The 16,235-nt window shown below is 46.9% G+C and overlaps 1 protein-coding gene across 1 annotated transcript in view; it reads left to right on the top strand.

The window, feature by feature from the left end:
- The window catches only part of ABCA13 (ATP binding cassette subfamily A member 13), a 395,180-nt gene that overhangs the window by 242,625 nt on the left and 136,320 nt on the right, over positions 1-16,235 (top strand). The window contains exons 44-45 of the mRNA XM_027045998.2: positions 10,721-10,822; positions 15,886-15,955. Of these exons, the coding sequence (XP_026901799.1) occupies positions 10,721-10,822; positions 15,886-15,955 (172 nt within the window). The remainder of the gene's footprint in view (positions 1-10,720; positions 10,823-15,885; positions 15,956-16,235) is intronic.

The raw sequence follows: 16,235 nt of genomic DNA, 5'->3' as shown, positions 1-16,235 counted from the left end.
GCAATGTTTGCTGTATGGATTCCTCTTGTGCGCATCTGGGCTGATAAATGCCTGGAGTTGGTGCTGGTGATTGCCTTGTGTCTCTCCTGGTAGAGAGGAGAGAAGGGGCCACGTGCAAATTTGTGTCCTGCCTTTAGGCAAATGAGGGGGGAGCTCAGAGAGCTTCTCTTGTATCTGCTTCTCAGTTGCATTCAGCTCAAGATAATCCTTAAGTCACAGGGGCATCTTCTCTGCTGCCCTTTGGCACCCTGTGAACAGACACACCCCCAGGGAGAAGCTTGTGCCGAGACAGAGGCCCAGATTAGAGCCACACTGTCAGACAGGCCACGGAACACTGAGGATCTGTGGCCGCTATCAGCCCCATGGGTGTATGCCACCCCAATCCCCTCCTTCCCTTGCGTATGTTGAATCTTTAACCCCAGTGTGGCTGTGTTGGGACATGGGGCGTCTAAGGAAGTAATTAATGTTAAATGAGATGAGTGAGGGATATTGTAGTATTTTCTGCCATTTCTAAGAGTTCGTCTTTTCACAGTGGACGTGTGTTTGTTTCCATTTCTCAGAATGGTGCAGGTGGAACCCCATCTGCTGCAGGTGCGTGAGCCAGAGGAGATTCTGAACGCCCCTCTTCTGTTCTTTCGTTCCAGACTCAGCAGAAGGAACGGGCGTTATGTTTTTGTAGTCTGTATTTCGGTAGAGTAGTCGTGTCCTTAGGAGGCAGAAACGAAGATGTTGTCAGAAGTGGTCCATACAGAAGGAAACTTTTCCTGCTTCCGGTTCTCTCACATTTCTCGTGCCTGCTCCAGATCAAAGGGCAGGGGGGTGACCAGCCCCTTGTTTGGCAGTACAACTGCTCTCCCCTGAGATCGCTGTTCTTTCCTCCTGTGTACCGGGTTCCCCGGCAAGACAACCATGTGCCCTGGCTTACTCGGGAAAGCAGTCCTGTTCTCTTGGCATCCGTACTACACCTGTCCTGCTCACTCCCCAAAGTGTCCTCCAGTGGGTGATACGTTACATGATGGCTCTGTCTGTGTTGAATCTGAGTGCCACCGTCTGAATCTTAGCACAGGAACGATATCCTGTGTAGAACAGCTGTTCACTGCTCATATTCCTCCTGATTTGCTGCAGATGCACATACACACACGCACACGCACACACGTGCACAGGTGCACACACACATGCACACGTGGATACATACACACGAGCACGCAATACATATGTGCACACGTACATATGTGCACACACACATGCACGCACGCACACACACGTGCATGCACACATACACAAGTGCATGCATACAGACATACACAGGTGCATATACACATGCACACACACAGCCCATGGCTCCCCCCGCTTTGTTGCTTCAAATGTGGGCAGATTGTCATTTTCTAACATTTATGGGTGAACTCCATGGGGTGCTACATAGTACTTTCATTATGTTTCCTTACTTTCTCTTTAGCCTAACTCCTGGTTAACAGGTTTTTAAAGTCAGACCTGCATGTAGTTTTCTTTTTAATTTTTTTTGTTTTCTTTTATTGTTTTTTTTATTGTTTACTTTTAAAGGAGAGAGAGACAGTGTGAGTGGGGGAGGAGCAGAGAGAGAGGGAGACACGGAATCTGAAGCAGGCTCCACAGGCTCTGAGCTGTCAGCACAGAGCCCGACGTGGGGCTAGATCTCACAAGCAGTGAGATCACGACATGAACTGAAGTCGGCCGCTTAACCGACTGAGCCACCCAGGCGCCCCTGATTGTGAAAAACCATTCAGTGCATTATCTCTGTGTTGACTTTGATGGTATATGGAAATTTTATTATTATTATTATTTCATTTCCTTATTTTTTAAATGTTTATTTATTTATTTTGAGAGAGAGAACACATGTGAGGTGGGGAAGGTAGAGAGAATCCTAAGCAGGCTCTGTGCTGTCAGCCCACAGTCAGACGCAGGGCTTGAACTCATGAACTCTGCAGTCATCACCTGAGCTGAAGTCAAGAGTAGACGCTTAACCGACTGAGCCACCCAGGCGCCCCTGGAAACCTGTTATCAGTGCGCTGACCGTTCTCAGTACAGCCTCATGCCTCTCAAATTTTAAGAGTTGAGAAAATGCAGTTATATGCCTACATTAAATTTACTTAACATTTCTTGAGGCATGCAAATCCTCATGAAAACACAAATGAAAAAAAAATGCCCTGGAGAGATTCTCTTCCGTCACTTTTAGGAGTGATGGGAGCAGACAGCGCCCGTGTGGCTCACAGAGGATTTTGTGCTCTGCGAGCCCAGAAACCTGGGACTTTGGCAGCTCAGTCTGTAGCCCAGAGGTCTCTGACTCGGATGCCTTGGGGGCCAGCTGCGGGGCGGAGGAAGGTGCTTGCTTGTGACCAAGCCTCTGTGACAGCTGTCCTACATGCTGTTTGGTACACCTGCGAGAGGAAAAGCCACGTGCAGGGAATGTGTCTGCACTGGTTTGGTCCTCACCAACCAGTTTGTGACCCAAGCCTCCGGCTCCGTTTTATCCTGAATGCCTTGCCAGCTGATTGCCGTTTGCAGAGGGCTTCAGGACTCCCCCCTCCCCACTGGGGACCCCGAAACTGATAGGTGCCAGGGACTCTGGGCTTGTTCAGGGTGGAGGCAGGCTGGCCCAGGGCAGTCCCCGGGGAAGCTGGCAGACGGTGATGCAGCGTGAGCACAGGCCACAGCGTGGCCTCGGCACCGCTGAGCACCCCATGTTCGCTCCTCACCCCATGACGGGGCGAGACCCGAAGGGCCTGCTGGAGGCCCTTGAGTTGCTCCCGCTTGTTCTCGGGGTGGTGATTGGACATCCCAACGTGGCCCACTAGCCTTCCAGGCTTCCGTGAGGTTCAGCCTCAGCTGCCCCATTGGCCCCGGGCTCTGCGCATCAGAAGGATGTGATGTAGGGGCGCCTGGGTGGCTCAGTCAGTTACGCATCCGACTCGTGGTTTCAGCTCAGGTTATGGTCTCAGAGTTTGCGAGTTCGAGCCCCACGTCGGGCCCTGTGGTGACAGTGCTCGGAGCCTGCTTGGGAGTCTCTGCCCGTCTCTCTGCTCCCCCCCGCCCCCACCATCTCAAAAATAAATAAAGAAACGTTAAAAATAATAAAGCAGGATGGGATGCAGCTCCACATTTCCATGTGTAAGGAAACCCAAAATCACCTTTTCTGCTCACTCCCCTGATGTCCCCAGCGAAATAAGAACGTTTTCAAGTCTGGCTGAGAAGTCCCCCCTCCCGGGATCCTCAGCCTCCACCCTCTCCTCTGTGTGTCTGCCACGCCACGGGGATCTCCCTGTGCTCTAACCGATGGCTGGAGATCCCCACCTGCCTGCCTACGTGGTGGCTCCCTTGAGGGTCACGAGTGAGACCTAATGTCTCCCTACGGTTAATTCTTGCCGCAGGGTCTAGAAAAGGTTACTTTCATTAAGTAAAGTTGAATTCAACAATCTGGAGCACCTGGGTGGCTCAGCCGGTTAAGTGTTGGACTCTTAGTTTCTGCTCAGGTCATGATCTCATGGTTCATGGGTTCGAGCCCTGCATCAGTCTCCTTGCTGACAGTGCGGAGCCTGCCTGGGGTTCTCCCTCTCCCACTCCCTCTGTCCCTCCCTCCCCTGCCCTCTGTCTCTCAAAAATAAATAAACTTAAAAAAAAAACCACACACACACACAACCAAATGAATATGAAGCAGGAAAAGTCTTCCAGAATTAATTTGGACAGGTCTCTGCTTCAAGTTAGCATACAAAGCATGGACCATGGAAAGACAACTGACTACACGCAGTTGAGAATGTCTGGAGGAAACTCCATGGCCCCCTCTGTCTTCTAGGCTGGGCTTTCAGTCCTTACAGGAAGCGATGTTCCTGATGTGCTGCTATGTTCACCCCGTTGGGGAACCCCGCAGGGTCCTACCTGAACATGGACTTCACCCTGGCCCCTAGCCCCCACCTGAAGAAGACCTGGGACTTGAGGGCACCCCTCCACTCTGCCTCTGTCTTCACACGGCCTTCTCCCTGCGTGGCCCTGTGTTCAAAGTTCCCAATTCCTAGAAGGGCCTCAGCCATATTGGAGTAGGCCCACCTGTATGATCTCATCTCAACAAACTACGTCTCCAAGGACCGGTCCTATTTCCAAACAAGGTCACATTCTGACCTTCTGGGTGGGCGTGAAATTTGGGGGGAGTGCTGTTGATCCCACTGTACGTTTTCAGGGTACCTTCCTTATCAGATACCACTGGATTGGGCCACATTTTTAGTCACTTTTCAAAAAAAGAGGAACTTGGCTTTTTATAAAAAACCATGCCCTTCTGTTGGCTGCGGAAGGGCAATCAGACATTAAAATTAGTAGAAGACTTAACAGTGATGGTGGGTCTGCACCCCCCGTGATGTGCAAGATGGTGCCTGGAATGTGGCATATGGAGACATACTGGGTGTCGTTAACTAGTGGCCTCCCAACATTCACCGTGAGCCCTTCATGATTTATTTCTCTGTATGAATGTGCACCTTTGTACGTACTCGGTACCATTCTCGTGAGACAATAGTGGCACGTTATTTTGTGGGAATAATTCAGAGATGGTGAATGGAAAGCAATTGGTCTATTTCCCAGAAGAAATTCAGTGCTTGATGAAAGCTGGTTTTACACCCTGGAGCGGACCTAATACATCATCTGTGCTGCTGGATGGCGTGGGAGAGGCATGTTGCGATCACCAGCAGGCTCTAGAAAACATTTCCCTGGCAGAATAACCTTCGAGGTGCTGACTGCCCCTCGCGACTCATGTTCTGGCCGCCCTTTTCTTATCTGCTCGGTCCAGCCTCACACTTGGCTTTGTCCAGCTTATGGAACATCCAGATTCTGCCCTGACCTTGCGTGTCTAGTCTCTGACCCCCAAGAACATTCTTTGCCCCACTCATTGGTATGGCTGTTTCTTTCTGGGTTCTACTTACACGTGATCTCTGTATGAAGTTCCATCCACGTGGGCACCTCAGTGCCCCTATTGAGCACCCTTCTGTGTTCTCTTTTTCACGCTCACCTTCAGCATCCTTGGAGCTCACAGTCTAGTGGGAGAAGACAGATGGCAAACGGCATAGCCCAGACCGAGTTGACTGTCCCTGGACAGCGCCCAGCACCAAGCAGGCATCCCTAAAATATTTGCGCACAAATCAATTCATAGCTTTTACTCTCTCCCCAACCGTGAACTTCAGAAGCATTTTTACCTCCCCCACAGCCTGCAGGTGATCAGTTTTTTGGCCCGATTCAGCTGAACTTAGTGCTTTGCGTAGGACTCTGTCCTATCTCTTGGTGGCATGAAATTAAAATAAACACACACAGAAGAATCCCTTCTGACCAGGTCCTCATGCTGAAGACCCTGTTCTCGTACACGCCAGCTGGGGAGCGAGATGGAAAGTACCTTCAGGCTTCCTGGATCTAATTCTCATTCCACACACATCTGCAAAGACACAATTCCAACTCTCAGAAAGCTCACAGTCGAGCTGAGAGATAACCCTACGAACACATCAACAGGGAGTCTTATAAATGCAACGCTAGGCGTAGCTGTACCGTGTGGGGTTGTACTAGAGCAGGTGGGGGGCTCCATCTGACGGGGGGCGGGGGTCAAGGAAGGCTTTCTGAAGGCTGTGGCACCTGAATGGAGCTCTCAGTGATACCTGGGTGCTGCCCAGGCGAGAGGAGAAGCTTCTTCAGACAGAGAAAGAAACAAGTGTGAGTCTACAGGTGCTGGAAGGCATCCCAAGTAGAAAAGACGTTATCCTGCAGGCAGAATGGAGGGAGGCATGCCGAGGCTTGAAAATGTGGGCGGCGATAGAATCGGGTTTAGTTTATAGTGGTGTTTCTTAAAACTTGTTTCGGGGAGGACTGTTCCTCTGGGTATCAGTGCTGATGGCCACGAAACCATCCATCTTCCTGTTGGGATTGATTGCGCTGCTATTGAGTTAATTAGGTTACTTTCCTCTAAACTTCTCAGAGCTTTTAATACACTGGATTGGCCACACGAAGCCTATTTCCGTCTGTTTTTTTTAACTTGGGTTTGATTGTATAATGAGCATGTGTGAAGCCTGCGGAGGCTAGGACTGTGCCTGTATTCTGTACCCCATTCTCCCATCCCCCTGCCTCTGCTCTCAACACCTTCCAATTCTCTATCTGTTAAGTTTATGAAAGAATACCATGCCTCTGAGAATGACCTTTTTCACTTAATAAGCGCATTGCTAAGCTTCTTCCGTATTGTTGTGTGTTGGTGTGTATGCCTTGTTTTGAATATTGCACAATATTCCCCTGTACGAATTGTATACCACAACTTATTAATCTTCCTTTTTAATGATGGACAGCATGAGCTCCTTCCAGTTTTTTTGTGATTGTGAACCGTGCTGCGTGGACATTCTAGAATATTCTAACACATACCTCCAGTTTTACACATACAAGAGCTTCTTAGGGGTTCATTCAGAGAAATGTTAATTGCTGATCAGTTGCATAGAGTATGTGACCCTTCTATCTCAGGCGGTGATGCCAAACTTTTCCAAAGTGGTTGTAAACTTAAAAAAAATTTTTTTTAACGTTTTTTTATTATTGAGAAACAGAGAGACAGAGTGTGAGCAGGGGAGGGGCAGAGAGAAGGGGAGACACAGAATCAGAAGCAGGCTCCAGGCTCTGAGCCATCAGCACAGAGCCCGACGCAGGGCTTGAGCTCATAAACCGTGAGCGAGATCATGACCTGAGCCGGAGATGGACGCTCAGCCGACTGAGCCACGCAGGCGCCCCCGAAGTGGTTATAATCTTGCACCTCTTTAGTGCTTTCGTATATTTCTTAAAAATAATTAGTTCAAGGGGTACCTGGGTGGCTCAGTTGGTTAAGCGTCCGACTCCAGCTCAGGTATGATCGCTTGGTTCGTGAGTTCAAGCTCCGTGTCGGGCTCTGTGGTGACAGCTCAGAGCCTGGAGCCTGCTTCAGATTCTGTCTCCCTCTCTCTCTGCCCCTCCCCCGGTCGTGCTCTCTCTCTCCCTCTCTCTCTTAAATATAAATGAACATTAACAAAAATAAAATAACTAGCCCAAGAAAATGTTTATGCCAAAGAGCATATTTTGGTGGCATATTCCTTTCTAGTCTAAGAATCCATATGTTGCACATGACCACGTGTTACGCACGTCTGCTAAATTGGGGGTGTAGATGCTTTTATAGGTGTGCCAGCACGCAGCAAAGGTTTTCCCCCCCGACGTGCATTCTCTCTCCTCCTAAGTGACCTCAGTCTATTTCTTGTTGTCCCTCCTCCTGGTTCACTTGGAGGTCATGTGGATCAGCAAATACCCTCCTTTCTGCCCTGCTCTATGGATGACACCTGGGTTTGCAACCGGCCTCTCTGCCTGCTGGCCTCTTCAGAGCCGTGGGTAGATTGTGGTTCATCACCTTGCAGCTTCCAGGCATGGAGTCTGGTTCACTTCAGTCTTTCTGGCTCTCTTTCCCTCCTAGGCAACTTTTTCTGTCTGTCATCTTGTAGGATTTCTTTGTCTTTAGAGTGCTTGATATTTTCATCATTTTGGCATCGGACCTGTGGATTCCAGTTTAGGGGGCTCTCATTAACAACTGGAAGCCCCTTTGGGGTGGTGTTAGGACGACGCGTTTGTTCAAGCATGCCCCCTGGGTCACTCTGATGCACAGTAAATTTTGCGGATAACATGGAGAGAGAAACAGTATGCTGTTTAGGAACTGCCCCAGGAGTCAGAATTAAGCACTAATTTTCACTTCCTAGAGTTTGGTAATGACAGATTTCACATGGTTCTAATAGCACTTTAAAATATGGCCAAGAATTTGAAGACACACAAAAAGCCATAGGAACAAGCGTTTGACTCTTACGACAACAGGGACAATTTAAAGCCAGTGTTGTTTTGTTTTTAACTGTGACCTCTAGACCTAAGCACAAATCTAGTAGAAAGTAAACTGTAAATAACTTTTAAACTTGCCCTTAGTAATTATTCCAAGCAAACCACTTTATAGATCAATATGTTTTTCACACAAAAAAGTATTTTAAGCTTTCATATTTGTTCTCGGATTAATAGGTCAAAAGAGAGCAATCCAGAGTGTTTCCACAGATGCTACAAATAATATTTTCTTTTTATGGGCACCATTTCAGTGGAAAATATGTCTCTTTGCTTGTAAAAGTGTTTTCTCATTTGTCAGAAACTTGAAGGCTGTTTATAGGGAGGTCACAGTGCCTACTTAGGAGACATTTCTGTGCCGTAAATTTCAGCATGCTTCATTATTGCGCATTTCTGTCCAGAGCTGTCGCACATCCTGTGAGGCTGGTTGTAAACCACCTGAATACTCTTCACGCCTCCGTTGTATTGTATGCAGTGGGGAAGATGGCGTTTTCCTAGAAGGAATTATTCTGTGTTGGACGCCGTAGCAGTGTCTGTATCCCAAGCTTCTGCACAGTGACGGCCCTGAACACCAAGTTGTCCTCAGCAGAAACACAAAACTAACTCGGTGTAATGAGTTGGTCTTTTTTTTCCAACCGCCGTTCTGAGCCTGTGCCCTTTCTCTCATGGGTTGTTTTCTTCCATGGTGAGGGGCGCACAGTTCAAAGCCAGTGATGTCTTCGGGGCAGGACCTGGAGAGGAGGAGGCGGCAGAGGGTTCTTAGGAGAAGGAACCCAGAGCTCAAATGCTGCAGATGAATCGCGACCAAGTAACAGGGAAACGGGGAAGCTGCAAGGTCAGGGCTGATCTGTGGGATCTGAAGGCCATGTAATGGGGCGGGGCTGTGCGGGGCGGGGCGCGGCCAGGTGGATTAGGGCGGGGCGGAGGGTGGAGTTGGATCCAGGTGGGATAGGGCGGGGCTGGGAGGTCGGGGCGGGTCCAGATTGACTTCTGCTTGGGTCATGATCTGGCAGTTGGCGGGTTCGAGCCCCAAACTCCGCTCTGTGCTGTTAACACAGATCTTGCTTCAGATCCTCTGCCCCCACTCTCTCTCCACCTCTCTTGCTTTCTTGCTCTCTCTGTGTGTCAAAAATAAACAGTAAAAACAAACAAACAAAAAACAAAACAAAACAAAAAAACTATTGAAAAAGAGAAGCTACTGTTTTAAGTTCTTTAAAATAAACCTTTGTGTGCCTTTGTTAATTTACGAGCTCCTTTCCAAAGAGATTTGAGATCACTTTCAGATAAGTAATCTATCGTACTAATAATACACCATTTTTCTTTATCTTGGGAATAAATGTTCCCAATCATGTCCATTCAAAAGCATTTTGTAAACGACACGGTGTTAAGTTCTAGAAAGTAATACATTTTCGTTTGTAAACACAGTCATTCAGGGTTTTAATTAACTTAAATAAGGCCATTCCCTATCAGCCCATTTCAGACAGCTTTAAATGATCGTTTCCTGTATGCTTTCTCAAGTCAAGGTGTCTCTTACAATTGATGTATAGAATTTAATATAGAGTTTGTTTCCACACCTCTGTCAAGCTCGAGGAATAGTGTGTCTTATCACTGACGGTGTCTTCAGTAAGTAAATTCGGTATTGGTGGCCTTGGTTCTCACCAACGCTGAACTATTTTTAAAAATTTTTCTTTTCTTTCTTTTCTTTTATCTTATCTACCTGTAGCAGGGTTCTCGCACAGAGTCATGACACAGAGGCTTTTCTTTCCAGGAAGCAACTTTATTCGTGCCGGCATGGCTCAGTTGGGTTTGTACCCAAAGAACTGAGCCCTGAACGCCACATGGCGTATATTTTATACTTGTCTCCCGTATATGGTAACACACAAACATGCAGTCTGATGAAGTGGTCTCATGTTACAAAGTCACGAGAGATGTTGTCATGTACGCACATGGCCAGGTTACCTTCATGTTTTCTTTAACCTAGGGAGGGTACCCTACCACATTATCTAGCTGTCATTTATCTATCTATCATCTATTAACGCTGCTTGAACTATTACCAAGCTTCTGAAGCTTGTGCCTGTTAAATAAATACTATCATTCAATGTACACTTAAAGCACACACAGGATTCTATGCTGAGGACTTCTCACCAAGAAAGTGTTGTTCCATGTAGCTCACATAAAGAAACAAAAAACATGAAAGTACAAAGTTTCGTTGCAGGGCTATCTCATAGAACAAATATTCAGAACAAACCAGAGCTGCAACATTAAGAGAATTTTTTTCATAGATTTTAACATACTAATAGGATGAAATATCATGTAACCTTTAAAATTCATTTTTAGAAGCCATGCAAAAATGCCAAAGATGGTAATATTATAATATTAAATAAGAATGAGAAACATAATACACTGTGAATGCAAATATATAAAAATGCGTAATCTGTGTGGGCAATACTTTGTTTTTGAGAAAATCCTTAATCTTCTTTTTTTTTTTTTAATAGTTTATCTTTGGGTGAGTGCAAGTGTGGGAGGGGCAAGGAGGATCCGAAGTGGGCTCTGTGCTGACAGGGTGACAGCAGTGAGCCCAACGTGGGGCTCGAACTCAGGAACTGTGAGCTCATGACCTGAACTGAAGTTGGATGCTCAACTGACTGAGCCACCCAGGCACCTCAAAAAAAATCCTTAGTCTTATTGCTGATTTGGCTTTACCATACAAACACTACAGCTGAGATCACTGCTCTTAAGAACTGTTTGCCTGGATCAGCTCAACCAGGGTGGCTGTCCTGTGATCTGAGCCGGGAATACTAACAAAGCCATCCTGTTTCTTTTGTGTTCTGGTGAGCAGCAGTGGGACCGAGGACCAGGAGCTCATCCACGTGCTTTTGAGGGCGTTTGCAGATGAGGATCCGCTCTGTGATGGTTTAAACCCCAATTTACACCCAGACCTGTAAGTATCTGACGGCTTTGTGAGGGTGCAAGCTGCCAACCCAGAGCACCGTCTCCTGTGCAACTCGGAGCTCTGATGGAGGGTTTCCATCTTGTGAAGTGAACATTAGCCAAACCAGTAGGTTAGTACCGGACAGGCCTCGTGGGTATGCTTTCTATTGTAGCAGAAACAATTAATAATTAATAGCATTCAATTTGTGTGACAAAACCCAAAGGTAAAAAGCATAAAGGAGCAAGAAAATATGAAATATGTATTGAACTGTTACTTTTAGGGCAAACTTGTACATATGAAAAGATTATATGTTTTAAAAAAATTTTTAACGTCTATTTTTGGAAAGAGAGAGAGAGAGAGAGACAGACAGACATGGAGCACAAGTGGGGGAGGGGCAGAAAGAGAGGGAGACACAGAATCGGAAGCAGGCTCCAGGCTCTGAGTTATCAGCACAGAGCCCGATGTGGGTCTTGAACCCATGAACCGTGAAATCATGACCTGAGCCAAAGTTGGATGCCAACCGACTGAGCCACCCAGATACCCTTAGATGGCATTTTTTTTTAACTAAAGAAACTTAATGGGGTGCCTGCGTGGCTCAGTTGGTTAAGCCTCAGGTCATGATCTCAGGGTTTGTGAGTTTGAGCCCCCAGGAGGGCTGATTCTCTCTCTGCCTGTCCCCACTCGTGTGTGCACGCATGCTCTCTCTTTCTCTCTCAAATAAATAAACTTTGACAAAAAACAAAAGAGAAACTTTTAAAAGTTTCCTTAGTTTGGGGGTGAATTACTTTGAACATTGTTTTCTTCTAAGATTTGAAAATGATAATATTGAGATGACTTTTTAATGGAAACTTGTTAAAGCATGCCTTTCTCCGTACGCAATTTTCTAATTTTGCTTGACTGTTATTAATTGAGGGTGTATTATAAATACACTGCAGTCCTAAGAATCGAGATAGCTACAGGATCTGGCCCTCCTCCAGGAATTTGCAGTTCTGGGTAGAGCACGTGGGCAAAGTGATAAAACCATAATGATGTATTAAGGACCAAAGCGTCTGTTTTTAAGTAATAAATATAAAAATCCAGACAGTAAAGCAATATCGGCAATACGTTTTTCTAATTTGTGATGACACATCTGGCTCATTAGTCATGTTGGCAATTAGTTCGAGAGGGAAGTAGTGGGTTCAGAGATGTCTTCTGCGGAAAAACAAAGACTTTTCGTCGTGGGTAGGAGCTTCTAGGGCGATCCTGAAGCAGGCGGGATGTAAAATGCACACTTTGAGCAACTGGGGATGTAAAATGCACACTTTGAGCAACTGACATCTAGCGGGGGGGCCCTCCTGCAGCCTCCTGGAGTGCTGGCCCCACCTGTCATAGAGACAGAGCAGATAAAAGGACATTTCTTTATCAAATCTCTCAAGAGGGGGGAGAAAAGTAGGATCTGTGCTGAGGACAGTGGAACATATTCAGAATTCTGTTTAGACACAGATTTCCCTTGTAGTTCCTTTCAGGCCACCCCCGATGGCTCCCCGTAACCCCCCCTCCCCTAGCCCGAAGCCCCTTCCTCAGCCCTGCCCGCAGCCCACCCTCATTGGTTTTCTCCTCAGCCTTTCTTTTCCTTCCAGAATCTGAGGTTTGGTGTTCTCCCTTCTCTTTGTGAAATCCCCCTGGTCTGTTCTTAACCCATTCATTCCTGTTTTGTAAGGCTCCTGCCCTTTTTTTCTTGGTCACCATGACAAAAGGCGGGGGTGGGGGGCTGCCTCATACAAGAGTGCTGTTATTTTGGGGGCTGAAGGCTTTTCCTTTCTTCCCTTCCCGGTTCCTTGGCTAGTCTAATAATTAAATCGACATAAGACAGATTAACAGGAGAAAAAAAAATTTAATTAGCATGTACGGGAGCTCATGGAAATAAAAGACTCAAAGGAGTGACCAAAGCAGGCAACTCTTAGACCTTTTACACAAAGAAACAGTACATTTGTGATGAATTGACAGGACAAAGAAGTTTGGGCTTGGGGTGGGGAATCAGTAAAGAAGTAACAAGGTTTCTTTATACAGTCTTCTCCAGCTAGGAGGAGAGAGTACCTTTCACAGGGAGATTTATCTCCCGCTTTCAGGACAAAGGGTCAGACAGTGCCTGGCTCACACCGGCTCTTTCTTATGTAACTTTAATTCAAAATAATCAATATGCCTCAGTAGCATTTTGGGGGCAGCCTTCCCTGAACCCATCACTGTGAATACTTATATTAATACTTTCTGCCCATGTTACAAAAACAAGGTTTGATTCACTAAGGTCCCAGATGGATGCAAAAGGTTTTACTTACTTTGCAGTAAGTTTCCTTCTGTGGGTATAAACTATAAACTAGTATTGAATTCAGGGATATCTCCAGTTCAGGGACATTTTCCCTTCCTGGTTGGCTTGAGCAATCACTTAACTGTTGAATTAGAGGAAACATTTTAAAGTAATGAGTGGGGGGGGGGGAAGAAAAAAAATGAGTGGGGTTCTGCTTGTGGGTTATTTTTCTGTTGAGATTCTCGGAGCATCATATGTGAGGGTGTGATGATGAATTCTTGACTTTTACTTCTTTTCATACGGAAGGCAGTAAAGAGCTCCAGAAAAATCTATAATGGTATAAACCCGACTCGAAATGTAAGTCTTTCTCATAATAGTAGATGATGTGTAATTTAAATTTTAAAATGTGCTAAAGTTGCCAATTTTTAGGAGCTGACCGGTAGATTTAAATATTTAGTTTCATGTCACAAAGGCTGTAATCTGGTGACACTTTCTCCTACGTCTCTGAGATAAAATGGTCCCTTTTCCCTCCCACTCTCATTAATAGTTTACACGGAACAAAAGCAGAAGTCAGCAAATTTTATATTCCCATTGAACTTTAAAAGCCAGGTGGGGAGAGGTGTAAGGTTATTTCCATGATTATATTGCTACAATATGAGGAACCATCCTGGTGGTCTGAGGTTCCTGGCGCTCCTGATGTTTGGTCCTCACAACTAGGAATGCCTGGTGACACATTCCCTCAGAGGGGACTGTCAAGACGGATGTGGAGGTCGCGCATTAAAAGCAAAGAGAGTGTGCAGATCAGCCATGGAGGTAAAGGGGCGGGGAACCCAGATTCAGGGACCGGCTGCCTGAGCTCATATCTCAGCTCTACCATGTATTAGCTGTGTGTTGGGGGCAATTACCGTCTGCTCTTTTCGCATCAGTGGCTCCCGGTTCTCTAGAAAGAGCAGCGGGCAGCTCAGATGACAGGGTGGCCCTGATACCAGACAGAGCTCCAGCTCTGAACTCAGGTTCCCTTGCTCGCTGCTGGAAAGCCAGTATTGAGAGACCGGTGCTGGTGGGAAAGGAAAGTTCGCTTTATCCTGGGAGCCAGCCACGTGGGGGTTGGTGGACTCATGTCCCAACGGCCGTCTTCCCTGTCCAGGCCAAGCTGGAGGCTTTCAGAGGGGAAGACGTGGGAAAAGGGAGGAAGGGGGGCTGCGTGCAGGCCAAGCGGGTGCCCGGGCGGTCAGCCGTTTCTGACATGCTCCCAGACAGACTTGCTGGTATCTGCCTGCACTGTTCTCGAATGTGGTTAGGCTTTGTCTTCTGGGAGAGTCTGGCCCTTGGCGCTCAGGGCCAGTGGTCTGCAGATCTCAAGGACAGTGAGTTCGCTCTGGTACAGACCGAGGGACTTAGGTCAGCAAGCAGTGAGTGCAGGAGTTTCTTGTCATGGGACTGGACATTTGGCACCTTGGTGTTTTCACGTTGGAGCAGAGCAGCCCAGACCGTGAGCATGGGCTCAGGGCGTGAGACACTTGTCTTACTCCGCATGATCTTGGACAAGCTACCCGACCTCTCGGAGCCTCCACGGACTCTTCTGAAAAGTGGGGCCAGCGAGAAGTCTTGGCAAACATGTCGGGCAGGGTGCCTGTCGTTTAGGAAATGTGCGTTTCCCCGCTTCCTAACCAAATTCTGAGTGTATGGGAATACAGTAAAACCTTGGATCGCGAGGAACGTGTTCTGCGAGTGTTCCGCAAGACGAGCAAACATTCCTAATAAATTTTAACTTGATAAACGAGCGATGTCTCACAACACGAGTTGTATGTGATGCTAAGCGTCGCATGAACACAGCAGAGTCAATGGTTCTTGAGATTCACTTTGATATATGAGTGCTTTGGGTGACAAGCATGTGTCTGGAACGAATTATGCTCGCAAACCAAGGTTTTACTGTACTTATTACTAAAGCGACTTTTGATGTACAAGCACTAGCGAAAAAGAAAAGAAAAAAGAAATTCCAAGGATGGGTCCTACCAGAGAAGAAGCTCTGGGGGAGCTTGGGAATAAAAGGTTTGGGAACCCTTAGGCAGGTGCTTTTCGTCGGTTTCTGTTGTGCAGTGTTACTTTATAGTGGAAGTGTTATCATTGGTTTTCTTTAAAGGACGATTAAATTGCTGTGTTACGTCACCGAGAGGAATTAGCAGCATTTTGTGCTTATTAATTGCTGCCTTGGTGCTCAAACTATCTCGGTTTTTCTTTTTTTTTTATTTTTTAATGTTTATTTATTTTTGAGAGACAGAGAGACAGAGTGCAAGTGGGGGAGGGACAGAGAGAGAGGGAGACACAGAATCTGAAGCAGGCTCTAGGCTCTGAGCTGTCAGCACAGAGCCCCACATGGGGCTCGAACTCGTGCACCACGAGATCGTGACCTGAGCCAAAGTCGGACGCTTAACCGACTGAGCCACCCAGATGCCCCGAAGTACCTGGTGTTTTGAAACCAGGTGCCTGCGGATCCAGACAAGCCTGCGTGCCGCCCCCACCCACCGTGAACGTCCCGGAAGCCGTGTGGTAGTGGATTATACAGCCAGCCAAGTGAGTGTCATTTAATAGAATGGAAATACTGTCACTGTGATGAAACATTGTCCTCAGATTAGCATCTCAAAGGAAAACAAATGAAATAGAGCCCTGTCTTCTGCAGCAGGAGAGATTATCTTGGGACCAGCTGGAGGCTGATGGAACTCTCTTTTAGGGAAACAAAATAGCTCTGTAATGGGAAAGATCACCGAGTCTCTCCTTCGTTTGTTAGGAAGAACTCTTCATGCTGGCGAGTGGACCCCCCGTCTCACCCGCAAGTCCAGGATTCCTGCACCTGCCTGGTAGGTTTCTGCAGCATGTTTGATCTTTTCCAAGTCTCAACCTCAAGTAACAGAAATGAGCACACTCCATCTCTAAGGTCTTCATTTTTGTTAACTCGGTGAGTCTGTGGTTGACCTGATGAGCTGGTTTTTGGAAAAGCTTCATTATACGGAGTGGACACTTAGACGATGATGTGGATGTTCTGTGGGTTCTGCAGTGGCCCTGCTATTCACTGCCTGCTGTTCACGATCATTAATGTCCCCAGTGGCATTTATTAAGGAAGTCCGTGGTTTTCAATTC

The sequence above is a fragment of the Acinonyx jubatus genome, chromosome A2 (genome assembly GCF_027475565.1).
Source record: "Acinonyx jubatus isolate Ajub_Pintada_27869175 chromosome A2, VMU_Ajub_asm_v1.0, whole genome shotgun sequence".
In the NCBI taxonomy this organism is placed as follows: domain Eukaryota; kingdom Metazoa; phylum Chordata; class Mammalia; order Carnivora; family Felidae; genus Acinonyx; species Acinonyx jubatus.
Note: the sequence above shows the minus strand (reverse complement) of the source record. Positions and strands in the feature narration are given on the sequence as shown.